Genomic DNA, 24,781 nt, shown 5'->3' on the forward strand with positions numbered 1-24,781 from the left:
GGCCGAGGGGCGGGGCTCCGCGCGCGGTTGGCTGCGGCGGCCGCCAATCCGGTCAGGGGGCGGGGCTCAGTCCCTTTGTCTCTGTTGTTGGGCGTGACTGTGGGGCAGACGGCTCCCGATTGGCGGAGGCAGGGCGGCGGCGGCGGCGCCGATTGGCTGAGGGCGGCGAGGCGGCGTCCGATTGGTCAGGGTGAGGCGGCTGCGGGCGGGTGCTCGGGCCCGGGCGCGATGGCGGCGGCGGAGGCTGCGGCCCGGGCGGCGGCGGCGGGCGCGATGGCGGCGGCGGGGGGGGGGCGGCGGCGGCGGCGGGCGGCGGGGGCCGGGGCCGGGCCCGGGGGCGGGCTGTGAGCGCCATGGAGCGGCCCGGCGGCGGCGCGGGGGGCTGGGCCGCGCTGCTGGGCCGGCAGCAGCCGCAGGTACCGCGGGGCGCGGCGGGGGGCCGGGGCCGGCGGCGGGGGCCGCCGTGACCGCGCGTCTGTGCCCGCAGGCGCGGGAGCACTGCCCGGGCGTGAACAACCGGCCCTACGTGTGCGAGAGCGGGCACTGCTGCGGGGAGAGCGGCTGCTGCACCTACTACTACGAGCTGTGGTGTGAGTGGGGGCCCGGAGCGGGGCTGGGGGGGGGGGCGGGCCGGGGCCCGGCTGACCCCGCTGCGCTCCGCCCCGCAGGGTTCTGGTTGCTCTGGACCATCCTGATCCTGCTGAGCTGCTGCTGCGCCTACCGGCACCGCCGCGCCAAGCTGCGCCTGCAGCAGCAGCAGCGGCAGCGCGAGATCAACCTCATCGCCTACCACGGGGCCTGCAGCTACCCTGCCTCCATGATGGACCTCAGTGAGTGACGGGCACCGGCCCCGCAGCACCCCGGATCCTCCTCCTGCAGCCCTCTCCCAGACCCCCACCCTCCGCTGCCTCCCTGCAGCACCCCAGGTCCTCCTCCCTTGTCCTCCCCAATTCCCTGCATCCCCCCGACGCCCTTCTCAGACCTCTCCATCCCCTCTTGGTCCCCTCCATTGTGCCCCCCCCAGCCCCCTGTATCCCCTCCCATGTCATCCCTCATCCGTCCCCTTCAGCCCTTCCACATCCCCTCTGTGTTCCCCCACATCCACCCTGTGTTCACCCTGCACCCCCTCCACAACCCTTGTCCTTCCCTAGCCCCTCACATCCCTCTTGCATCCCCTCAGTGCTCCACATTCTCCTCTCCCCCCATTCCTCCCATGTCCGACCCCAGCCCCTGCATCCCAGTCCCCACCCTCACCCCCCCGCCTTCCCCTCTTGCATCTCCCCTATGTATCTCCACCAGTCCCCTGCATCCCCCGCTGTGTCCCCGCACCTCTGCCCCAGGGCCCCATTCCAGTTCCACCCCTCCCAGGATCGGTCCCAGCAGCACCCACACCCCGGGGGAGGCCCTGCCCTGACCGGAGCCTCCCCTCTTCCCCCACGCAGGGCTCTTGGCCTCCTTCAAGCTGCCGGCCTACGAGGAGGTCGCACACGGCCCCAGGTCCCCGCCGCCGCCGTACAGCCCGGTGCTGGCGCCACGCAGCAGCAGCCTCAGCTCCGAGCGCTGCAGCAGCTGCTCCTGCGGCTCAAGCTGTGCCACATCCCCCAGCAGCACGTCCCTGTCGGCGCCAGCCACGGACGCCACCAGCACCCCCAGTGACGATGCCGGCACCAGCAGCACCAGCACCGTGGGCAGCTGGGAGCCGCCGCAGCTCCACGGCCTCTTCTCCTCCACCACGGACTTGTGTGAGGCGGACGCGCAGCCCTGCTCTGACATCGAGGAGGGCGAGGAGGAGGAAGGTGCCGCGCCATGGGACGAGGGCACTGGCACCAGCGGCACCGGGGAGCACTTCCGGCACCGGCGCCTTACTGGGGACTCCGGCATCGAGGTGGGACGGTGCCAGGAGGAGGAGGAAGAGGGTGAAGGCTCCCGTCTGCTGGGCAAGGCCGGCACCACCCCCCCGCCCCCCTGCAGTGATGGGCCCAGCTCCCCAGTGCTACCCATCTGAGCCTGCCCTGGTGCTGCCCCATGGCTCCCCCCGGCACAGGGCAGCGTTCCCGGGGTCTGGACTCTCCTGTGGAGCCCCCGGGGAGAACCCTCGCCCCATCAGCCCCCCCCAGCACCCACTGAGCCCGAACTGCTGCCCATGGCGGAGGGGGGGGGGGCGGTCACGTCCGTACCATTGTGTCGCCATTAAAGAGGTGTGGCAGCACCGCGGCTGTACCGGGAGCACTGGCAAGGCACCACGGGCCGGTTGTGACCCCCAGGAGAGGCACAGACAGGCCACGAGGGGTGGAGGTTTATTGTGGGGGACACCGCAGCCCCCCAGCACCTGAGACAAGGCAGAGCCGTGCCGTACCGGCAGCACTAATAGTCCTCGGCCATGGCCAGCACAACCAGCGCGGTCCAGCCGGCAAAGGGCCGGCAGCCCTGCCCGCGCCCAGAGCTGTCGCTGTAGTGCTCCCACAGGAAGCCGCTCTCCACGTGCTGCCGGTACACGTTGGTGATGAGGTTGTGGCGCAGCTCCCGGTACAGCTCCGCTGCGCGCTCCCGCTGTGGCCCCTCGGTGCTGGCGTAGCCGTGCAGCGCCCGCAGCGCCAGGTAGTTGATGTTGAGCCAGACGGAGCCGCGCCAGTACGGGGGGTCGTGCTGCGTGTTGCGCCGCAGGTAGAAGGTGCTGTCCCGCGCCAGCGAGCGCAGCCCGAAGGGCGACCAGAGCTGCCTCTCGCTGCGCATGGCGGCCAGCACCGCGGGCAGCCGCGGCGAGTCTGGCCGCAACAGCTGCAGCAGCAACGGGAACAGGCTCACGTAACCCAGGGCATCCACGAACCGCAGCCGCGGCGCCTCCCGCACCTCCCGTACTAGCTGCGGCGCCGCCGGGGGCTGCCCCGGGGCTGCGGGCGCTGGGGGCTGCCAGCGCAGGGCCACGGCCACGCTGTGGTTGCCGTAGTCGGCAAAGGCACCAAGGTCGGGCGCCCAGTGCAGCCGCTCCAGCAGCTCGTTGTCGCTGAGCGCCTCTGCCGTGGCATGGAACGGCTCCGCCGGCTCGCCCAGGCGCTCGGCAAGCGCCGCCAGCACACGGGCGCCCAGCGCCATCCAGCAGCGCAGGTCCAGGTGCCGCTCGTGCGGGGACGGGTGCGAGGCGCGGGGGTAATCGTCCAGCCCCGACGCCAGCGTCTTGGGGTTGAGGAAGCGCTCGTGCTCGGTGTCGCGCCCGCGCCAGCGGAAGCTCAGCGGCTCCGGCCCGGCCTGCGTGCGGTTCAGCCACGCGTACCAGGCGCGCAGGCGTGGGAAGAGGCGCTGCAGGAAGGGCCGCGGCGCCGCCGGCAGCAGCCGCTCCAGCGCCAGCAGCAGCGTCGGGGGGTTCGCGGTCTCACTGCGCTGCAGCACGAACTCGGGGGGCACCTTGGCCCGCGCCTCCTCCCCCAGGATCTGCTCCCGTGGGATCCAGCCCTCGGCGTTCATCAGGTCCAGCCAATGCGCCAGCACCTCGCGGCTCAGCGCCGGGTCCCAGCGCGCCACCAGCAGCTGGTGGAAGCCCTCGTCCCACAGGAAGCCGCGGGGGAAGAAGGAGCGGGAGGGGACGGCGGTGAAGAGCGCGGCCTCGGCGCCGGGCACCGCGCGCTCCCCGGGCGCCGCCTGCACCAGTGAGTGCCCGTGGAAGTATCCGATGCCACCCAGCACCTCGCTGAGCGACGCCTGCGCAAAGCGCTGCTGCGGCGCCGTGAAGCCCTTCCCCGCCAGCCCGAAGGTGGCCTCGAAGCGCTGCTGGAACGCGGCCTCGTGCCGAGCCAGCGCCGCCGAGAAAGCGGCTCCTGCCAGGGGCGCCGGGGCCGGGGCCGCGCTGCCCGACTCGAACGTCACCTCCACGGCGGCCGGCGGCTCCAGCGTCACCTGGTGCAGCAGCACCCGCCCGCGGGGGGGGTCACCGGGGAGGCCCCCAGACGGGGACAGGGCGAAGAACCGGCGCCGCGGCCGCCCCGGGGCTGAGAACACGGAGCGGGGGCTGAGGCTGCTGCGCACCAGCTCCGTCAGACGGTGCAGCCCCGGGCTGGGCGCCTCCAGCCAGTTGTAACTGGGGATGGGAAGAGGCCGTCAGGGAGGGAGACACAAGGGGGGGGCAGGGTGGACGCGGCGGTGCTGTACCTGGCGTGCTTGGGGTCCTGGGAGCTCGGCACCGTGGGGCGCAGGAAGCTGAGGGTGAAGTGTCCCAGCTCCTCCGTTGCCCCTTTGACCGCAGCCAAACGTGTCCCGTTCTCCAGCTGCGGCTCCAGCGTGCCCTGACCGTCCGTGGCCACGTAGAAGAACAGGGAGAGGAGGGGAGGGGGGGTGGTTGTGTTCTGGGGGGGGAGATGGGAATTGGGTTGGGAAGGAGCCTGGAAGTGCCGCAGGGACCCCTTCCACTGGAGCAGCTTGCTCCAAACCCCTGTGTGCAACCTGGCCTTGAACACTGCCAGGGATGGGGCAGCCACAGCTTCTCTGGGCACCCTGTGCCAGCGCCTCAGCACCCTCCCAGGGAAGAGCTTCTGCCTAAGAGCTCATCTCAGTCTCCCCTCTGGCAGCTTAAAGCCATTCCCCTTGGCCTGTCCCTACATCCCCTGTCCCAAGCCCCTCTCCAGGTTTCCTGCAGCCCCTTCAGGCACTGGAGCTGCTCTCAGGTCTCCCCTTCAGGAGCCTTCTCTTGTCCAGGCTGCCCCAGCCCAGCTCTCTCAGCCTGGCTCAGAGCAGAGCTGCTCCAGCCCTCGCAGCAGCTCCATGCTCTCGCTGTCCCCATCCCCATCCTCACCTCCAACTGCGCTGTCACCCTCCAGCTCCAGTCTCCTCCGTGCTCCCCTCCGGGCCTCTTCACGAACTCGGTTCTCAGCAGCACGGCCCCGTCTCTGATCTCCTGCACGCCGAAGCTCTCCCCGTCGTGCATCACCCACCCGTACCGCGAGAGCCCATCGCTCTCCTCGCACGTGTGCCGCAGGCCGCCGCCTCCCTCCTGCTGCTGCAGCCACATCAACCCTGCAATAACGGCGGGTCAGTGCCGCTACCCCGGCGGGCTCGGCCCGTCCCGCTCCCGCCGCCCTCCCGGTACCGGTAACGAGCGCCCTGGGGCTGCGCGTCTTCATGCCGAAGTACACGTTAGGCCGGTACGTGCCCCAGAACAGCCGCGGCGACCGGAGAGCCCCGGTGGAGCCGGGCGGCAGCGCGGGCGGGGCCGGGTGCGGGCTGACGAGGCGGGCGGCCGCGCTCCACCGGCCCCACTGGGCCGCAAACCACAGAGCGGCGGCGGCGGCCGCGACAGCCACGGCGGCCACGGCGAGCGCGGGGCGGCCCCGGCCCAGGCCCAGGCCCCGCCGTTGCTCTCGCGGCTCCCGCTCCCGCCGCGGACACCGCGGCCGCTCCCGCGCCCCGTCCCCGCCGCGCCGCCGCCGCTCGCCCGCCATGCTGCGGTCGCGCCGGGAGCGTCATCGCCGAGCGACGGGGACCGCAGTGGCGCCGCCTGGTGGGCGGGCGGATAAACAGCAGGCTAAGGCATCCCAGAGCCCCCCACCGCGCACACCCCCGGCATGGAGCCGCTTTACCGCGTCCCCACCGCTGCCCCATGGATGGGGGGCTCTTGGGTACGAGGTTTTGGGGAGCACAAGCTCAGGAGCCCCCCAAGCCCCCACTGCAGGGGGGGGCAGTGGCCGGTAACAGCCCCCGGTCACTGCTTGAGCTGTCCGGTACCGCCCTCGCTCACAAGGTGCTTACGGCCCCTCTGGAGGATGAGGATGCAGAGGGGCACCCCCCCCCCCATGGTGTCACCCGGTGAACCCCGCCACCCTCCAGTGCTCCCCAGTACCACCGGCACCCCTCGATACTCCCTTGTGGTCCCCCGCTGCCCCCAGTACTCCCCAGACCCCCCCTCCTGTCCCGCCGCACCGGGCTCGGACGCAAGGCTCGGTTCTGGTCCCGCTCAGGGTTTATTGCCCGGAGGGGTCGCGGATGCAGGGCAGCCCCGGGACGCGCCACCGGCGAGCGCGGTGCAGCCGCAGCGCCAGCCACTGCTGCTGCCGGCCCGACAGGTAGGACTCGGGGACCCCGGGGCGCGCCGGCCCCGCGGCACCGGCAGGACACGGGGCGGGAGCCACCGGCACCGGAGCCTCCAGCGTGTCCAGACCCTGCAGGATCCCCGCTGCCGGCTCCGGGGGGTGGGAGCCGTTGTCTGAGCCTGGAGGAGGATGAGGGGATGGAGCTGGGGGGTCCTCGGCACCACGCCCTCCATGGGACCAGCGCGGCCGGGACTGGGATGGACACAGCCCGTGGGGCAGCCAAGGGGAGAAGGACCCATCCCAATCCCCAGCCCATCCTTGTCCCCATCCTCATGTGCCCATCCCCCATCCCTTCCCTAACTGCATCCCCCTGTCCCCATCCTCATCCCCATCCCTATGTTCCCATCCCCACCCTTGTCCCTATCCCATACCCATCCCCAACCTATCTCTATGTCCACCCTCATCTCCACCCATCCCATCCCCATCCTGTTCCAATCCCCCTTGCCATCTCATCCCATCCACATTGTAACCCCCATCCCCACCTCTGTCCCCATCTCATCTCCATCCTCATCCCTATCCCATCTCCATCCCCATCCCTATCCCATCTCCATCCTTTTTCCCATCCCCAGACCCACAGCAGTGCCTGAGGCTGTTCCACGGCCGCGCTCCGGCTCTGGCCGCGGCTCCGGGCTGCTGCAGGAGGCACAGGATGGCTCCATCCATCTGCTGGAACACGCTCAGGGCCACCAGCTCCCGCCGGGTCTCCGGGGCCAGCCCGGAGCGCTCCGAGGCCACCAGCTCCCGCACCAGCTCGAAGTCCTGCCGGAGCTGCAGCGCTCCCTGCAGGCTGCGGCGCGGCGCGCTCAGCACGGCCCCGGGGCCGGCGGCACCCCCGGTAACCCCCCGGTGCCCCATAGCCTGTACCTGAAGCGGATGCGGTGCTCCAGGATGTGCTCCATCCAGGCTTCCAGGAAGGCCGTGGTGCCCCCGGCCATGGCGGGGGCCTGCGCGTCACGGGGCAGCAGCCGCGCTCCCTGCAGCACCTGCCCCAGCACTGCCTGCGCTGCTGCTGCTGCATATGCACTGGGGCAACTGGGCAGCTCTGGGGCACGGCAACAGCGTCAGGACTGCCTGTGCTGCTGCCTGCAGCCCCTGCCCGCACCGGGGCACCCAACGCACCGGCGCGCAGTGAGATCCTCCAGTGCTTGCCCCTGGGCATGGTCTGGTGGAAGATCTGTGCCGACATCCGCTTGCAGCCGGTGGAGAACATCTTCAGCACGTCCCCTGAGAAGAGCTGGGGCAGAGGAGTGGGAGGTGGGATGCAGTGGCCATAGCATGGCACGGAATGTCCATAGCACAGCACAGAATGGCCATGGTTCAGCTCCCAGAGGTGCATACCTGGATGCTGGTGGCCATGGAACGAATGCGCTGGCAGAGCTGGAGCTCCTGGTTTGACATCACAAGGAGGGGCAGCGGTGGGGAGACATCCCCAGGCTCTGGGAAGGTACCTTTCACCAGCAGCACCAGTTTGTCTGTCTCCATCTTCAGCAGCTGGGACACAGGGGAGAGGTGTAGGAAGATGCCAGCCCACAGCAGCCCCAGAGCAGCCCCACAAGCCATCCCCAACCCCCAGGTACCTGCAGGTCCCCCTGGGTGACAAGCAGGAACTGGGGCAGAGCCCAGGCCGCCAGGTACCTGCAGGCTCTGCCGGTCAGCCAGGAGTGGGCAGCCTGCACCGTGGCCAGGCAGCAGCCCAGGACTTGCAGGCGCAGGCAGGGGGGCCCGGGGGGAAGGTCTGGGGGGACAGAGGTGGGGATGAGATGTGGGGCAGGACCCCGCCGTGTCCCCGTCCCCCTCCCCGGACCCCACTGACCGGGCGGCGGGCGCAGGCAGCGCAGGGCCAGGGCCAGGGCCGGGTACAGCCGGTGCAGCAGCGTCGCTGTGCGGCTCCGCACAGGGCCCGACGCCGGCACCGCATCCCCGGAGCACTTGTCGGAGAGAGCCGAGCCCAGGGCGCAGGTGAAGCCTGCGGACACACGGGCGGTAGCCCCGTAGCTCCCATCCCGCCTCCCATTCCCGGTGCCTCACACCCCATTCCCGGGACCCCCGTACCTGTGTCCCAGCTCCGGAGCGCGCCGCGGCACAGCAAGCTCAGGCTGAGCCGCCCCAGCTCTTCCCGGCACTCCCGGGGCACAGGAGCTGCGGGCGGACGGGACGGGCTGTCAGGGCCACGAGGAGCAGCCCCCGGTACCGGCCCCCTCCGCCGCCCCCACGTACCGGCGCCGATGGCGCCACTCAGCTCAAGCGCCGCCGCCGGCAGAGTCCCGCCGGGCAGCAGCTCCGCACCGTGCCCCAGCGCGGCGGCCGCGGCGTCCCAGAACAGCGGTCGGTACCGTGCGAGCAGGGCCTGGGCCGCCGGTACCGATGTCCAGCCGGCCCAGCCCGGCTCTTGGGGCTCCGGGGGCCCCGGTGCCGCCGCCGGTGGCTTCTCCTTGGGCACATGAAGGACGTGGTGCTGGAAGCTGCCGGATGAGGCCACCAGCACCCCCAGGAGGAGGCCCATGAGCTCCTCATCCTCCCTGCACAGCGCCCTCAGTGTCCCGGCCATGCTGGGATGCTCCTCCCGGCCGCAGGAATCCGTGTCCGCCGCGGAACCGTGCTCCGGCAGCCAAGGCACCTCGGTGTCCTCCCAGCGCACAGGCTCATCCCCACCGGCACCGGCCCGCAGCTGTAGGAAGGGCCGGAGCCGCCCGGCCGCCAGCCAGCCCCGCTCAGCTGCCACAATCTGCAGCACCCGGGACGCTGGGAAGGGGCGGGATGAGGCTTCGGCAGCACCGGGACGGCCGGCGGTGCCGGTGGGAAGGCAGCCAGCGGCGCCCAGCTCCGGCTCCAGGTCACCCACGGCCCGGTTGTAGATGTCCAGGCCCTGGAAGAGGTCGGAGAGCAGCTCCGGGAGGGAAGCGGCGGCACTGCCGGTCCGGGCCAGCGCCCGCAGCCGCGCCTCGGCGAGGTGCTCAGCCAGGCTCAGCGCCTGCAGCGCCAGCAGCACCAGCGCCCGCCGCATGTGCGCCACGGCCTCGCCCCGGTGCAGCACCAGCGCCCGCAGCCACGGGTCCCCGCGCAGCCGCCGCCGCAGCGCGCCCCAGTGCCCGGTGTGCACCCGCAGCTCCCGGCACAGCTCCCGCAGCGGCGGCCCCGAGTCCAGCTCCGGTACCGGCTCCTGCAGCAGCGCCAGCAGCCGGCGGAGGAAGCCGGACGCGGCCTGGAGCCGGCGGCTGTAGTCACGGGCGAGGCGGAGGAGGTGGCGCTGCCGCAGCAGCGCGTGCAGGGCCGCGCCGCGCTCGGCCACGCGCGGGTGCACCGGGTGGAACGAGAAGGCCGCGGCGGTGGTGACGGCGTCGGCGGTGTCGGCGTCGCAGGGCGGCGGCCGCACGTGGCCGTGGAAGGTCTCGGTGCGCGGATCCTCGCGGACGCAGAGGCAGCGGCGCAGCCCCGGGAAGCTCCGCTCCAACGGGGTCAGAAGCGCGGAGGCTTCTTCTTCATCCTCGTCCTCATCCTCGTCCTCGCTGCCGGGGCCGCGTCGCCGGGGCCGCGGAGGCAGCAGGCGCCGCAGGCCGGGGCTGACGCAGCCGCGCAGCATCGCCTCGGCCTTCCGCAGGGACCGGGACAGGGGCCCCCGGGAGCTGCTGCCTGCGGGGACCGGGGGTCCACACCTCGGTGTGGGGCAGCGTGAGGGGCAGCCCCCGCTGCGGTCACCCCGGCGAGACCCCCAGCCTCTCTCCCGGACGCTCTGGGGTGCCGCAGCCCTGCTCGCACCGCAGGGACACGTGCATTGCACCCGGCTGTGCCCGCCCCCGGCCCGGCCCTCACCTGGCTCTGGGGATGCCCCGCGGGGATCCCCGTCCCCCGGCGCGGGCAGGGCCGGCAGCAGCAGCGGGACGAGGCCACCGGGGCCGGCGACATCACGGACAGGGTCCTACGGGAGCGCGGGCGGTCAGCGCCGGGAGGGGCGGGGCTAACGCCGAGGGGGGCGTGGCCTGAGCGCTGTTCCCGCCCCTCGCCTTTGGCAGTCGCGGAGTCGCCCCCGTGGCCACGCCCCCCGCTAAGAACACGCCCCCCCCCGGGGCCGTTGCCAGGGAGACGCTAAACGCAGCTGGGGCCTGGCCCACGCACCGGGCCCGGGCCCCGCCGGTGCCCCCGGTGATGGGGCTGATCCCGGGGCTCCGCGCCCGCCCAGGGCCTCACCTGCGGGCAGGGCTCCGCGCCGCGCCGCTCACGGCCGCCGTCCTCCATGCTGGGCCATGGCCGGGGGCGGTGGGAGGAAAGAGGCTTAGGCCGCGCCCGCGCTAATCCGGAGGAACGGGCAGGGTTGACCCGGCGAGAGGTCAGCGCCGCGGAGCCCCGCGCGGGGCCGCTCCGGAGCAGCGGGACTCGGCCGGGAACCCGGCTCGAGGGGCGGCGGGGCCGCGGCGCTGCTCAGTACGGGCCTCGCGGGCCGCCGTCCTGCCAGCACCCAGCATGGCGGCGGGGCAGCCCCGGCAGGCGCCGTGCCCCACTTCCGGTCCGCCCAGTGCGCCCCTTCCTGTCCTCCGCCAGCGGCGTGGGGCGATGCGGGAAGCGGGCGGGGAGCGGAGCCCGGGGCTGGGCCCCTCCGGGCGCGGGGCTGCCCCCGCCGCCTGCCCCTGGGGCTGCGCGCTCGGCCCCGGCGGCTGGAGCGGCGGTACGGGGGGGGGGGGTCAGCGGGGCCGGGGTGCGGCGGGGCCGGGGTCCCGCTGCGGCGGGAGCCGCACCACGGGGCTGGGGGCACGGGGAGGGTGAGGCTCCATCGCGGGAGGAGGAGCCCGCTGCGGCTCCACCCCCGCCGAGTTTCGGTTTCGGTTTACGTTACCCGCGGCTCCGCTCCCCGCAGCCCCGTTCTGCCCCTTCCACTGCCCGCCCGAGCGCCGGGCGCTGCCCGCGGACCTCAGCGCCATGGGCGACGGGACCGGGGCCTGGGACGCGCTCGGCCGCGGTGAGTCGGGGGAGCCGCCGGTGCGGGCTCTTGGGGGTCCCGGTGCCCCAGAGCTGCCGCTGACGGCCCCGGTTCTGTCCGCGCAGGTCCCGGCTTCTGGTACTGCCCCGGGCGGCTGGAGGCGTCCAGCGATGAGGAGGAGGATGAAGAGGAGGATGAGGGGTTGCAGTGGTCTTGGTCGTGGCCGTGGCCCGGTGCGGTTCCCACTGTGGTTCCCGTTGCGGTTCCCAGTGCTGATGGCGACCCCGGCTCCACCTTCTGCGGGCTCCGAAAAGCGTTTTTGGTCCAGGACCCGCTGCGGCCGCCCCCGAGCGCGCTGGAGGAGAAGCTGCCCTGGCTGCCGGCCCCGCAGGACCTCCGGCCCACGGCAGAGGTGAGGGAGCCGCCGGGGCCGCAGCCGGGAGCGGGGAGGGGGCAGCTCCTGGGGCGCTCGGGCACTGGTGGCTCCCGGTGTTTCCTCCCCAGGAAGCGGAGCGGAACGCGCAGGAGCTGGTGGCAGAGGAGGAGCGGGTAAAGAGGAAAGCAGAGAAGAAGAAGCTGAAGAAGAAGGTGGGTGCCCACCGAGGCTGGGCTGTGCTGGAGCGGGGGATCCGTGCCGCCTGGTCACGGCACAGTTATTCCCTGTGTGATTCCCTCTTTCCAGAAGCAGAAAGAGCGGAAGAAACGGGAGAAGCTGGGACAGGAGTCCCAAGCCAAGCAGAAGGCTGAGTCGGTGGGTGCTGCGGGTCGCTGTGGGTGCTGCGGGGCGCGGTGGGTGCTGCCTGGCGCTGTGGGTGCTGCGGGGCACTGTGGGGGCTGTGGGTGCTACAGGGCGCGGTGGGTCCTGCCTGGCGCTGTGGGTGCTGCGGGGCACGGTGGGTGCCGCTGGGCGCTGTGGGTGCTGCGGGGCGCTGTGGGTGCTGCGGGGCACGGTGGGTGCTGCTGGGCGCGGTGGGTGCTGCGGGGCGCGGTGGGTGCTGCGGGGCGCTGTGGGTGCTGCGGGGCGCTGTGGGTGCTGCGGGGCGCGGTGGGTGCTGCGGGGCACTGTGGGTGTTGCAGGGTGCAGTGGGTGCTGCGGGGCGCTGTGAGTGCTGTGGGGCGCTGTGAGTGCTGCGGGGTGCGGTGGGTGCTGCGGGGTGCGGTGGGTGCTGCGGGGCGCTGTGGGTGCTGTGGGGTGCTGTGGATGCTGCAGGGCGCGGTGGGTGCCTGAAGGTGGGTGCTGTGGAGGGAGGAATGGGCAGAGCCCCGCTGCCACCTCTCTCGTTGCAGACCCCCCCATCCCCGAGCAGCGCTGCAGGCGCCAGGCACCCCCAGGGCGGCGATGCTGAGGAGGAAGAGGGGGCTTGGCTCGACCCCAGCCCCGGGGACAGCGCAGCCACCCCGGGAGAGGAGGGGGGAGACGGGGAGGCCCGACCAGAGGAGATGGAGGTGAGGGCTCCTGTGGGGCTCCCCGTGATGGCCCTGGGTTCTGCCCCATAGCTGGATCTGGGGCTCTGCCCTCCCCGCCCCTGCCCGCAGGAGGAGCTGGACCTGAGCTGCACGTTCGTGTTCAAAGCGCGGCAGAAAGCGGGTGTGCGGCTCCCGGCGCCCGGCAGGGAGAAGCCGCCCAGGACGGACCCTGAGCGGGGCAGGATCGCACCGGGGAAGGTGAGTTGGGACCCGGGGGGGGGCCTGGGCAGGGGGGCGCTGCCTGTGCCATGGGCACCCAGCGCTGCCTCCCCCACAGGCCCCCGCGCCCCTGGACACCAGCGCCATGCAGCAGAGCCTGGTGCTCGCAGGTCAGTGCTGGGCTGTGCCCGGGGGCTCCTCCTGCCGTGCCTGGGGACGGTGCAGCCGCGGTGTTCCCCTCCCCAGTGTGGCCCCCGGGGGGCTCGGCAGCGGCCGCTCTTGTCCCCACAGGCCAGGGCAACGCGGCGGCGCTGCGAGGCCGTTACCCCGAGGCGGTGCGGGCGTTCACGGCGGCGCTGCAGCTGAACCCCCGCGAGCACCGGTCAGTACCGGGACCGGGAGCAGGGTCCCAGGGCCGGGCAGCCGTGACCCGGGCCCTGTCCCCGCAGGCTCCTCGGGAACCGCTCCTACTGCTATGAGAAGCTGCAGCGCTACGAGGAGGCGCTGGGGGACGCGGAGCGGGCGCTGGGGCTGCAGCCGCGCTGGGCCAAGGGCCTCTTCCGCAAGGGCAAGGCCCTGCGGGGGCTGCAGGTAACCAGGAGGGGCTGCGGTGTCCAGTGGGGCTGAATGGGGGCTGAAGGGTAGCAGTGGGGCTGGATTGGGATGCTGCAGGGTGCCACGGGGATGGGTTTGGGGGTATCAGTGGGGAGCCAGGGGGTGCCAGTAGGACCTGGCCGAACGCCGTGTGGGGCAGCCATGGGGCAGGGGCCGGTGCAGGTAGTGGTGGCTCAGGCTCAGCACCTCTCCGTGTCCCAGCGCTACGCTGAGGCTGCCCAGACCTTTGAGGAGCTGCTGCGGCTGCACCGCACCGGCACCGGCACTGGCACTGACACTGATGCAGCTGCGCAGCTGGAGGCCTGCCGGGCCCTGCTGCAGGTGAGCACTGCACCCAGCACCCCCCAACAAAGCCCCGACCCCTAGCATCCCCCCCAGGTCTTGTGCTCCTCAACCCACCCTTGGCACCCCCTACTCACCCCCATTCCCAGCACCCCCAATGCACTCCCAGTACCACCCACCCCATCTGCAGCTCGCTCCCACCCTAACCCCACCACCCCATCCTTGGACCCCCATGGTACCCTACAACCCATCCCCCAACCCATCCCTGTATCCCACCCCCCCAAACCCACCCCCAGCACCCTTCAGCCCACAGTCTCCCCCGGGCCCCCAGCTGAAGCACCCCTGGCTCACACCCCGTGGTCTGACCTCCTCTCCTCTGGCAGCAGAGCAGCCTTGGGGGGGTTCCCACATCTCCTCCCTCCCCCATGTCCCCCCTGTCCCCGCTGGAGGCTGCGGAGCCGGCGCTGCCCCTCCGGTCCGGTAAGAGACCCCGGTTTGGTTCGAGGGGGGGGAAGTGGCAAAGGGCCGTGGTCTCAGGTCTGGGGGGTCTCAGTGGGCCATTGGGGCTGGGTTTGACCCATGGTGTCACAGGGAGCAGCCACCACAAGGCCATGGGCATGAGTGGTTTCATCACCATCGGGAGCTCCAGGATCCAGGCCCAGTGCCAGCCCCCCAGGTACAGCAGAGAATGGGGGACCCACAGCCCTGGGGCCTGGAACTGAGCCCCAAAGCCCCCCCAGTGACCAGCAGTGCCTCAGCAGGGGCTGCTTCCCGCTCTGGGTGGGCAACGTCACCCCCCGCATCAGCAGGAGCGTGTTGCAGCACTGCTTCGGACAGTGAGCATGGGGCCCCTGTGCCCCCCCCACACCTCCTGTGTTCCCCATGTGCACCCCCAGACCCCCATCCCTCTCCCTGCGTCCCCCCAGACCTCTTCTCCCCCCCCCCGCCCTGACCCCTTGTGCACCCCCAGACTGGGGGTCCCCGATGCTTCCCTGCGGAGCTGGGGGTCCCTAACGCTGCCCTCCAGGTTCGGGGAGATTCAGTCCATCCGGATGCTGCCTGAGCGCCGCTGCGCCTTCCTCAACTACACCTGCAAGGAGGCGGCCGAAGCAGCCTTTGAGGCCATGAGGGTGAGCGGGGGGGGGCCGCGACCCCCCCCGAGGCTGTTGTGGGGCTGGGCAGGGGCTTGGCCCTGCCCTGGGGGTGGTGTGACACTTCCCCCCCTTTCTCTTTACACCCCCCTTTTCATCCCTCTCCTTTTCCTGCACCTCCTTTGTTCTCCCCATTCCTATCCCCCCTTAATCTCCCCTTTTTTATCCTCCCCCCTTCTCATTCCCCCCCAGGACTCCCCGGTGGAAGGCACCCTCCTGGCCCTGCAGCTCAAGCACCCATCTCACGCCACCCCCCGCCCGCGCTGGTACCCACAGCCCTGCCTGGGGGAGCCCCTGTAACCGGGCCCCCCCCCCCCCCCCAGCTCCCGGTGCCTCCTGCCCGCACCCAGCCTGTGCCTTCTCCCCCCGCGGGCAGCAGGACCGGCCCCCCCCCGCCACCTCCCGGTACCGGGTGCAGCGGGAGTGGGGGCCGGTCCCCCCCGCCCCCCCCTCAGGGACTTGCCCCCTTTGGGGGTTTTAATAAACCCGAGCCCCAGCGTCGCGTCCGTCCCGGTACCGGGGCCCGAGGGGGGGGGGGGGGGGGGAGGGGATTTAATTACTATGCAAATGAGGCGCGGAGGGGCCGCAATTAATCACTCGTTAGAAGCACTGAAGAGCCGCGGCGGGAGGCGGCCGCGCCGTCAGCCGGAAAATTGGGAGCGGAGGGAAGCGGGGGGGGGGGGGAACGGGGCGGGGGGGGCCGCGGCATCAGGAGCCACCCCGAGGCCCCGGTGATGGGCACCAACCCCTCCAGGGATCATGGGGTCCACGGCCAGTGCTGGAGGTCAATGGGGACCTGTGGGGAGGGTGGCGGTTGGGAGGGGCACATGGAGCTATTGTGGGTGCTGTGGGGTAACAGCCTAGAGGCCACGGGGAGGGTGTATGGGGGGGACTCGGTGTCTCAGTGCTGGGGGGGGGGGGGAAGGTACTTGGGCAGGTTTAAGCGGGGACAGGGACGTGTTGTGGGGTGATGCAGGCAGGGGATGACATGGGAAAGGGAGGGGGGTAGGATGGGACCCACGGCGATCTCTCCCCCACCCTCCCCCCGTCCCTGTCAGCCCCGTCCCGCTCCTGTCACATCAAACGCGCTCCCCCGGGACGTTCCCAGGCGTTTCTAGAGGCAGAATCTCATTTCTCGCCTCCCCCCGCGGGCGGCTGCGGTTCGACAATGGCAAAAAGGGGGGGGGGATCGGGGGTGTTTAGGAGGGACTGGGGGGTCGCTGCCGCCATCCACCCACGGGGCTCCTGGGGGGGCTGCGGGCTGAAGCGAGACGCGTGTCTGCCCCCCCGTACCTCGGGTGCCTTCCCCCTCGCCCGTCCCCGCGGCCTCCGGGCTGCTCCCGCGCAGAGTGACGTCACCGCTCCGCTCGGTGACGTCACCGGGGCGGCATGGACGAGGAAATAGTGTCCCGGTGCCCCGCCCCAACCCGAGGGGTCCCCGGTACTGGCGGTAGCGGGGCCACGGGGATGGGCGCAACCGAGCCGGGGGGGGACGCCGGTGCCCGGTGTGTGTGTGTCCCCTCACCCCGGTTACGGGCATCCCCCGGTGTCCGCCCGAGCCCCTCCGCGCTCCTTAATAACGTGTGGCCTTTATTCCGATTGTTTATACCGGGGCCGTGTCCTTCCCGCCACCCCCGAACCCCCCTCCCGCCGGTGCCCCCGGGACGGAGACCTCAGAAAATCAAATTAAAAAGAGAATTAAATGGAAGCAAATGAAAAACGGACCCAAAATTGCACCAAGTCCCGCCGGGACCGGGGGCTCGCTCAGTCTCGGTGCCGGCCCGGGACCCCCCCGGTGTGTGCGTGTGCCCCCCCCCGGTGCCGCTTCAGTCCCCCACGTCGATCTCCTCCTCCGAGAGCTCCGCGGGCGGTGGAGTGGGGCCGGTGCCCGGGGCGGCGGGGGGCAGCGGCGGGTCCGGGATGGCGGCGAGGTGCCGGAGGGCCGCGGGGGGCAGCGCCTGCAGCGAGGCCACGTCCGCCCGCAGCTCCTCCAGGTCCCGCTTGAGCTTGGCGCGGCGGTTCTGGAACCAGGTGATGACCTGGGCCGTGCTGAGCGCCAGCCGCGCCGCCAGCCGGTCCCGGTCCACCGGGGACAGGTACTTCTGCCGCAGGAACCGCTGCTCCAGCTCCCGCAGCTGCTGCGCCGTGAACGCCGTCCGCGACTTGCGACGTTTCTTGCAGGGAGGACGAGACCCCGGAACGGCCAAAGGCTCCCGACCTGCGGGGACAGCGGCACGGTACGGAACGGGAAGGGGAACGGGAACGGCTCCCGAGCTTCGGGTTCAGCGGGCGCGGAATAGAACGGGAACGGGTAGGGCAGCGGGAACGGCACGGCAGCGGGGACGCAGGACCAGCCCGGGAACGGCACAGTACCGACTCCATGCGGCACGGCATAGCGTGGCACCGGCACGGTACGGCACGGCACGGCCCGCCACCGGCAACCGTACCGGCACAAGCACCCGCACGGGCACTGGTGCGGAACAGGCACAGCACGGTACGGTACCGGTAACGGTACCGGCGTATGCAATGGCATCGGCTCCGGGACCGCACCAGCACGGTACGGTGCGGCACGGTACGGTAGTCTCAGCGCCGATCTTGTCTCGGCTGTGAAGCGTCGAACCCGGTAAAACCGGCGTCTGCTCCGCCGTTCAAAACAAACCGATACCGGGCCCGCTGCCGGGAGCCGAGAACCGTTCATCCCGTCCCACAGACCCCGGTCCTGCCGCAGCCGCCGCCGCTCCGTGTCCGGCCGGAGCTCCCGGGGCTCCAGCCCGGTTCCTCCCCGCCGCGGCTCGCCCCGACCCCGGCACCGGATCGGTCAGAGAGCCCGGGCTGCGGGGCCGGAACCGGCAACCGGGAAGAGCCGAGACCGGGAGCGGAGTCGTCAGCACGGATCCGCCCGTTCGGCGGTTTGCAGAAGCCCCGGGGCCGGTGGTTTTCGGCCGCCGCTCTCGGCAATGCCGAGCAGCAGCCCCGAGGCCCCGACCCGGGAGCTCCACTGCCGGTGGAGCAGAGGAGAAATCTCCGATGAGACGCGGATCCGGTGTCCATCCGCGGCATCTGTACCGGTTCCACACCGGCGGCAGGGTCCCGGTGCCTGTCGCCGTGCCGGTGCCGGGCCGTTATAGCCTCCCTAGTGCCGGCGGGACGATCAGCCGCCCGGTAACGTGGCTCCCGAGGCGCGGGCCAGTCTCTGCTTTCCCCATACCGGCTTCAGCTCCCTCCGCCGCGGCGGGGCCCCGTGGCCGCTCTGCCCGTGACCTGTCGGTGGGTCCCGGCCGTTACCGGAGGCCCGTGGTGTCTCGGCGGTGTCCGTGGGTCCGCCGGGGTGATGGGGTTTTGTGTGAGCTCTGATCGCTCCCGGTTTTGTCCATCGCTGCGAGAAGATATTGGACGTTTTTCCCGTTCATCCCGCAGCCCCGCTCTGCCCGCGGGTAACGGGAGCACCGGAATGACGGGAACCTCGAGCTTTCTGTCTCTTCGTCCAATGGTCCCGGTTCACTACCGCGCCGTTAGCGGCGGCCGGGAAGGCTCCCTTCGAGGCCGCGCTCGGCCCCGCCGTGTCCCTCTGTCCGGGCGGTAACGGGAATTTACCTCCGCTCAAGGAGCCCGGCGCTGCCCGTTTCTCTTCGTCTGTCAGGCCGGTAACGGGTTTTATTTCGTTCCCCGCGGCCGTGTCCTTCTGTCCGTCCGATAACGGCTCTTTTCGTTCACTGCCGCGGCCCCGCTGCCCGGCCGTGTCCGCGCGTTCGTTCCGTAACGAGTTTTTTACCTTATTCCGCTGTCTCATTTCTCTCCGGTTTCCGTCCGTGCTACGCCGCTTATTGCGTTCATTACCGGCCGCTGACCCGTGTCCGCCTGTCCGGCCGGTTAACGTTGCTTTGGCTTTCGTTAATCCCGGACCCCCGCTCTGCCCGTATCGGTAACTCTCGCAGCCCGGCAGCGGAGGGGAACTTCATTTTCGTTCACTCCCGGAGCGCGGCTCTGTCCGTCTCCGTCGGTCCGGCCGCGGAACGTCACTTTCGTTAATAACGAGAGCCGGGTCCATCTGGCCCTGTCCGTCCGGCCCGGGGCGGGTGTGTTTTCGTTAACGGCGGGAGCCCCGCTGGGCCTGTCCGTGTGTCCGTTCTTCTTAGCGAGTTTTCGTTAATCTCGGTCTGCCCGTGTCCGTCTGCCCCTCCCGGTGAGGGGGTTTTCGTTATCGCTGGGGCTGCGCTCCTCCTCCCCGTGTCCGTTTGTCCCCTCGAGGGAGGGTTTGCAGCAGGATCCGTGGGCCGCTCGCCCGGTGGGGCCGATTCGTTCCCTCCGGCTCTTGCCGTACCCAGTGTCCCAAAGGAGGCGCCGACGGTGCCAAGCCGCCCGCGGTCAACGTCCGTGAGCGGGGAGCGGCCGCCTGCTCCCTTGGTAACGGGTTTCTGCGGTCGGAGAGGCCCCGGAGCCCACCGAGAAGTCATCGCCGGCGCCGATAACGGGGCTTTCGCTGACAACGGGCCTGATCCGCAGCTCTGCTCCTGCGCTCGGTCACGGTCACGGTCACGGCTCGGCGGGGCCGGAGGCCGCCGCTTTCCCCGGTGAAGCCCGACCGCCGCCGCAGGACCGATCCGCCTCCCATTGCCGCCCCCGGAGCCGGGCCAGTGCCCGCGGCCCCCGGTAAAGCTGCCGGGCCGGGTCCTGTCGGGCCATCCGCGACTCTGCGCTCCCGAACCGGGCCCTCGGCCGCGAGGTGCCCCGGGCGGGCTGAGGGCGAACACCGGCCCCGTCCTGGGGTCTCTCTGCGGACAAAACTTCCCTGGCTCGGGGCGAGGAGGACCCCGGTTCCCCGGCACCTGCCCGATCCCCGCGTCCGTTCCTGTCGTCGTCCCGTCCCGTCCCCCCCCCCAGCCCCGATCTCCCCCGGTCCCGGTACCTTCCGCCGCCTGCAGCAGGCCCAGCTCCAGCCCCTGGAAGGTTTTGCTGGCGAGCTCCTCCAGCGCGCAGAGCGGCGAGGACGGGGCGATGCCGCCGCCGCGGGGCCCCGCAGCCTTCTCCGGGAGCCGGGCGGGGGTAGCGGCGGTCCCGGGGCCGGAGCCGGTACCGGGGGGGCTCCCGCCGCGGGGTCGCCCCAGGATGTCCTCGATGCCGAAGGGGGTCAGCGGCTTGTTGGAGCTGGCGGGCGGCGGGAGCTGGTCCAGGGCGCTCCGCCGGCAACCGGGGGGGGAACCGGCTGCCTCCCGCGCCGAGGTCATGGCGCGTCCCCTCTCCCGACTCAGCACCGCGCCCGCCTCATCCCGCCGCCGCCGTCCCGCAGCGGCCGCAGCCCGCCCCTTCGGCAGGGGCCCGGTAACGGCGGCGGGGAAGGCTCGGTCTCCCGTTACCGGGAGCCTCTCCGCTTATCCCCCACTCCCCTGCCAACCCCCGGTACCGGGAGCAGCTCCGCGCCCCCCCCCGCCCACCACCACTCCCGGTCCCGCAGCCTTAAAGAGCGGGGGCCGGGGCGGCAAATTGGGCACCGGGAGGAGGAGGAGCCACGGACGGGGGATGAGATCGGGGAGGCACCGCTCCCGGGATGCCGCACCTCCCCCTTCCACAGCCATTTCCCACCCAAACGGGGGGGCTTGGGTGCGTTTTGCCCCCCCCCCAAATTAAACCCTCAGCGGGGCTTTTACCGTCAGCACTAAATTTATTAGCTCCCCTGCTCTAAAATGCCCCATAAAAGCGCAGGGGCCGCCGCGTCTGGGAGTGATTAAAGCCGCTTAGGGTGGGTTTTGGGTTTCAGAGCGTGGCCGGGCCATAAATTCCCCCCCCTCCTCAATTCCCTACTGCCCCCAAATTCCCGGTACAAATAGCTCCGGGATCCCGAGTGCTCATAAAAAGGCTTGGGATGGCCGCACACGGAGGTGAGACGACACCGGGGTCGTGTTTTCCAGCGGGATGGGGACCGGGAGATGGCGAATCGCCCCCGAAGGGAGCGATTCCGTGTCCCCCTGTCCCCATCCCGCTCAGTTCTCCCCAAGGGTCTGCTGCTGGGATGCTCCAGGCCTGCCAATGGGACACAGGGGTCAATGCGGTTAATGAGAGCAAATGAACCTGCGTACAATGGGGAGGGGGGGTGGTGCTGGGTTGGGGGGGAGCAGGTGCAGGGGGACCCCCAGGAGGGATTTGGGGTCTTCTCATCTTGCTGACAAAGCAAAACGCGATCCCCGGGGCGGGGAATGTGAGTTCAGACAAATTCAAGCTTGAAATTTCCCAGCAGCCGGAGCAATTAAAAAGAAGCCGGGACGAGGAGGAGGTGGGTTGGGAAGGGGGGTGGGGGGGTGGGAAGGGGGACTCTGGCAGCTTGGGATCCGATTTGGGAGAAGGGTTGCAGGCTGCTCCCGGCCTGCGGCGGCTGCGCCGCTGCATCGCATGCGGCTTTTGTCCTCACCGGAGGGCCGGGGTGTGCCGCCATCTCCCGCTGCGTGACCGGGAATGGGGCATGTCCTGGGGCATGCAGAGGACCTACATCCCCCTAATCCTGGCCCCCAATCCCCCTGCTCATCACCCTGCCCATGGCCACTGCCAATCACCCTTCACCCTGCCCATACTCTGCCCTCACTTCCTGCCCATCACCGTGCCCATCACCCTGCCCTCAGGCCTGCTCCCGGCTCGCTGCCAGGCGGGTGAAGCGTCAGCTTCAGCTGACGGGAACACAGGACGGGAAAAGGCTTTTCACCCCACATCAGGGCGCGGGTGGAAACCAGCCCGAGCCCGCTGGATTCCTGCAGGAACAGCGGAGCTTCCTGCGGGGCAGAGCCCGGTGCTGGCCGGGCGCCCGCGGCCCGAGGGCACACAAATGGGCACCGCTGCTGGTGAGGCACCGGGGAACCGTGATCCCACTCCCACACCTCTGTATCGGGGCCGGGGCCGGCGGCTGCACCGGGGCTGAACCCAATGGAGCCCGTTCCCGGCAGCTGGGCCAGGCCCCGCACCCCGAGCACCCAGCACACACGGGCGTGTGCACGTGTGATGGGCGCGCGTTCACAAGTGTGGGTGCGAGGCTCTGTGCCCCTGTGTCCTGGTGGGTACGTGCACGAGGGCGGGTGCACCCGCGCCTGCTCCACAGCCCCTTCATACCGGTGTCTGGGGCTGCGCTGCCCCCCACCCCCGGACGCCCATCCCCGCTCCAGTGGCACCCACAGCTCCCAGCACCGGGTGCTCCCGCTCGTGTGAACCCAGCGCTGATGCTCGGGGGCCGCCCGCCGCAGCCGGTGCCGGTGCTGGTGCCGTGATACCGCGATGGGGGGTGTCTCGGAGCCCGGGGACACCCTCGGTTCCAGCGCCGCGCTTCCGCCCCTCATCCCTCATCCATAATGTAAGGGCTCCAGGCTCCAGGCGAGGCGATGCCGGTAACTCGATTAGGGACGCTCCCGGAGCCGCAGTTTGCACATGGAAATTGCTGGCAAATGAATTTTCCTTTAATAAGGGGGTGGCTGGTGCGGGATGGAGGCGGCGGAGCCGAGGCGAGCACCGGGAGCCGCCGCGTCACCGGGGACGGGACCCGGCCAATTATAGGCAATAAATCCCGACCCCGCTCACGGTGCCGGGGCCGCGGGTGGAACCGGGACTAACGGGATTACACCTACCCGGGGAGCGGGATTAATGTGCCGGGAGCCGCGGGATGCCGGGATCCCCCCGGGGCTGTCAGCAAAGCATCAATTCAGTAACACAGCGCCTGTGCCGTGGAGGGGTGGGATGGGATGAGGACGGAATGGAATGGAGATGGGGATGGAATGGAGATGGGGATGGAATGGAATGGAGATGGGGATGGAATGGAGATGGGGATGGGGATGGAATGGAGATGGAAATGGGGATGGAATGGAGATGGAAATGGGGATGGAATGGAGATGGGGATGGGAATGGAATGGCGATGGAGATGGGGATGGAATGGAGATGGGGATAGGGATGGGAAGGGGGATGAGATGGAGATGGGGATGGGGATGGAATAGAGATGGGGATAGGAATGGAATGGAGATGGAGATGGGGATGGAATGGAGATGGGGATAGGGATGGGAAGGGGGATGAGATGGGGATGGGGATGGAATAGAGATGGGGATGAGAATGGAATGGAGATGGAGATGGAGATGGGGATGGAATGGAGATGGGGATAGGGATTGGAAGGGGGATGAGATGGAGATGGGGATGGGGATGGAATGGAGATGGGGATGGGATGGGGACAGATGTGGGAATGGGATTGGATGGGGATGGGATGGGGACAGGGACCAGTAGTACTGGGGTCTCACTACACACAGGGCCTGGCACACATCTCCCACACGTGTGTGCAGGTGGGGTCCCACTCGTGTGCAACGTCCCCCCAGCAGCCACCCCGGAGACGTGTGTGGGTGCACAGCCATGTTCCACCGTGCCCGGGGGGGGCTCATGGAGCACCCACAGGCCTGTGTGGGCACACACACACCTCACACGTGTCCCACGTGTCTGTGCTGCACTGGGGCAGAGCTGGGGGGCTCAGGAGATCCCACCGGCCCCGGCCCCATCTGCCGCCCCCCAGGACCAGCCCCCCCCCGGCCCGGGGCCTCCAGATGGGCAGGGGCCAAACTCCCACCAAATGGCCGGGGCTGGGGGGGCGGTTGTTGCATTTCAAAGCCTCCGGCTGGAGCAAACGCCGCGGCCCCCCCGCGGGGCCGTCACCGGGCCCTGACCCCAGCGCGGTCCCGGAGCAGGCACGGGGACACCCCAGACCCTGCCTCATGGGGACCCTCCCGGTGCTGTCGGGTGCTCGCGGCTGTGGGGGTCTCGTCGATGGCAGCAGGTCGGGGCCGTGGGAGCCGTGGGAACCGTGGTGTGGGGCCGGTGCCCACTGCCGGGAGCTCGCTGGGCACCGGCGCCGTTCCCAGCCCCACGGCAGAGACAACCGGGACGGGGCGGCAGGAGGGCGCTGCTGGAGCCCCTTCCCGCTGTCACTGGGTGCACCCGGGGGGTCTGTCCATGGGCCTCAGCCCGTGCTCCCCCACCGTCCCATGGCCGTGGGGCGCGGGTGCCAGCGCTGTGGTGCGTCCATGCGGGTTCAACAGGGCTGGGGCACTGGGGCTCGGAGGGAAGCAGCTGCTTTGAGCTCGGAGGGACCACTGGGAGCACCGGAGCAACGGGGGTACAAGGGACCCCTCTCCAGAGGACACCGAGAGGCCGGGATGGGTCCCCCATGATACCAAGGGGGGATACCCCATGTGGTCCCCACAGCCCTCGCGATGCCCCACAGCCCTCCCAGTGGCCCATGGCCATTCCAATGACTCACAGCCACTCTGGTGCCCCATGGCCCTCCCAGAGCCCCACGGCCTTTGTGTGTCCCACAGCTGCCAAGTGTCCCACAGTCACCCCGGTGCACCAGAGCCATCCTGGTGCCCCAAGGCCCTCGTGTGCTCCCCAGCCCCTGCCGTGACGCAGCTCTTCAGGGGCTGCACTGGGCCGGGGGGCTCCGTCCTGGCACTTACGGGGCTGCAGAGGGTGAGACTCGGGGTCCATTGGGCTCAGTGACAGCCCGGGGACACACACACACCTCACACACCCCCCTCCTGCCACCAGAGCGGGGGGGACACGTCCGTGGCTGCTGGCGCTGCCGTGCGGATCGATGCTGGCGGGGGTCAGCGCTGCCATTAACCCCGCTCCGCCCCGGGGTTAATTAAAAAGAAACGTGCAATGAAACGTGGCGGTGGGGGGGGAACGGGGCACTGCGGGAGCTGTCACACGGGGGGACAGACGGTGGCACCCGTTCCATGGGGCTCAATGTGATGGGGACCCCTTCCACTAGAGCAGCTTGCTCCGAGCCCCTGTGTCCAACCTGCCCTTGAACACTGCCAGGGATGGGGCAGCCACAGCTTCTCTGGGCACCCTGTGCCAGCGCCTCAGCACCGCCATCACTCCATGCATGTGGGTACGGTGCCCGGGGCCGTCCTGGCATGGCGGTGGCCGTGCTGTGGGAGGAAGAGCGCCGTCGCAGAGGAAGCCCCATCCTTCCTCCTCCTCCCGGCCCAGCCCGGCTCTATTCTTAGCCCCGGTCTGTGCCGCATCCTCCCCACCCGGCCGCGCTCCAGCACCGCGCCCAGGGGACCTCGGAGACAGAGAGAGGAGACCCCATGGTAGCGCCT

The 24,781-nt window shown here is 70.6% G+C and overlaps 5 protein-coding genes across 10 annotated transcripts; 2 read left to right on the forward strand and 3 right to left on the reverse strand.

The window, feature by feature from the left end:
• Positions 1-309: 309 nt before the first annotated feature.
• On the forward strand, positions 310-2,174 carry WBP1 (WW domain binding protein 1). Its single transcript, XM_061441029.1, has 4 exons — positions 310-416; positions 488-590; positions 669-830; positions 1,443-2,174. The coding sequence occupies exons 1-4, from the start codon at positions 354-356 to the stop codon at positions 2,003-2,005; spliced, it is 891 nt and encodes a 296-aa protein (XP_061297013.1). The 5' UTR covers positions 310-353; the 3' UTR covers positions 2,006-2,174.
• A 119-nt stretch (positions 2,175-2,293) lies between these two features.
• Positions 2,294-5,276, reverse strand: MOGS (mannosyl-oligosaccharide glucosidase). Its single transcript, XM_061441014.1, has 4 exons — positions 5,078-5,276; positions 4,784-5,004; positions 4,144-4,337; positions 2,294-4,072 (listed from the first exon to the last, which is right to left on the reverse strand). Exons 1-4 carry the CDS (start codon positions 5,109-5,111, stop codon positions 2,365-2,367), a joined length of 2,157 nt encoding a protein of 718 aa, XP_061296998.1. The 5' UTR covers positions 5,112-5,276; the 3' UTR covers positions 2,294-2,364.
• A 659-nt stretch (positions 5,277-5,935) lies between these two features.
• On the reverse strand, positions 5,936-10,359 carry CCDC142 (coiled-coil domain containing 142). 2 transcript variants are annotated; one of them, XM_061441013.1, is made up of 11 exons: positions 10,263-10,359; positions 9,888-9,993; positions 8,295-9,707; positions 8,130-8,216; positions 7,891-8,043; positions 7,655-7,812; positions 7,416-7,568; positions 7,197-7,311; positions 6,942-7,119; positions 6,653-6,864; positions 5,936-6,196 (listed from the first exon to the last, which is right to left on the reverse strand). In XM_061441013.1, exons 1-11 carry the CDS (start codon positions 10,308-10,310, stop codon positions 5,949-5,951), a joined length of 2,871 nt encoding a protein of 956 aa, XP_061296997.1. In that variant the 5' UTR covers positions 10,311-10,359; the 3' UTR covers positions 5,936-5,948. The 2 variants fall into 2 exon arrangements, with proteins under 2 accessions (XP_061296997.1, XP_061296996.1); XM_061441012.1 differs by having other exon boundaries at positions 7,655-8,043.
• TTC31 (tetratricopeptide repeat domain 31) lies at positions 10,309-15,162 on the forward strand. Of its 5 annotated transcripts, none has more exons than XM_061441017.1 (16): positions 10,394-10,737; positions 10,927-11,028; positions 11,115-11,401; positions 11,494-11,577; positions 11,672-11,740; positions 12,277-12,435; positions 12,487-12,654; positions 12,734-12,785; positions 12,907-12,997; positions 13,065-13,206; positions 13,381-13,551; positions 13,896-13,992; positions 14,104-14,188; positions 14,274-14,348; positions 14,540-14,642; positions 14,856-15,162. In XM_061441017.1, the coding sequence occupies exons 1-16, from the start codon at positions 10,536-10,538 to the stop codon at positions 14,961-14,963; spliced, it is 1,995 nt and encodes a 664-aa protein (XP_061297001.1). In that variant the 5' UTR covers positions 10,394-10,535; the 3' UTR covers positions 14,964-15,162. The 5 variants fall into 5 exon arrangements, with proteins under 5 accessions (XP_061297004.1, XP_061297001.1, XP_061297000.1 ...); XM_061441016.1 differs by having other exon boundaries at positions 13,381-13,549; positions 13,891-13,992; XM_061441019.1 differs by having other exon boundaries at positions 13,432-13,549; positions 13,891-13,992.
• Positions 15,163-16,343: 1,181 nt separating this feature from the next.
• LBX2 (ladybird homeobox 2) lies at positions 16,344-20,075 on the reverse strand. The gene is made up of 2 exons (XM_061441032.1): positions 19,570-20,075; positions 16,344-16,881 (listed from the first exon to the last, which is right to left on the reverse strand). The coding sequence occupies exons 1-2, from the start codon at positions 19,886-19,888 to the stop codon at positions 16,490-16,492; spliced, it is 711 nt and encodes a 236-aa protein (XP_061297016.1). The 5' UTR covers positions 19,889-20,075; the 3' UTR covers positions 16,344-16,489.
• Positions 20,076-24,781: the final 4,706 nt, after the last annotated feature.

The sequence above is a fragment of the Pezoporus flaviventris genome, unplaced genomic scaffold (genome assembly GCF_033815535.1).
Source record: "Pezoporus flaviventris isolate CSIRO_AGI_PZ_B2104156 unplaced genomic scaffold, CSIRO_AGI_Pfla_v1 ptg000188l, whole genome shotgun sequence".
NCBI lineage: Eukaryota > Metazoa > Chordata > Aves > Psittaciformes > Psittacidae > Pezoporus > Pezoporus flaviventris.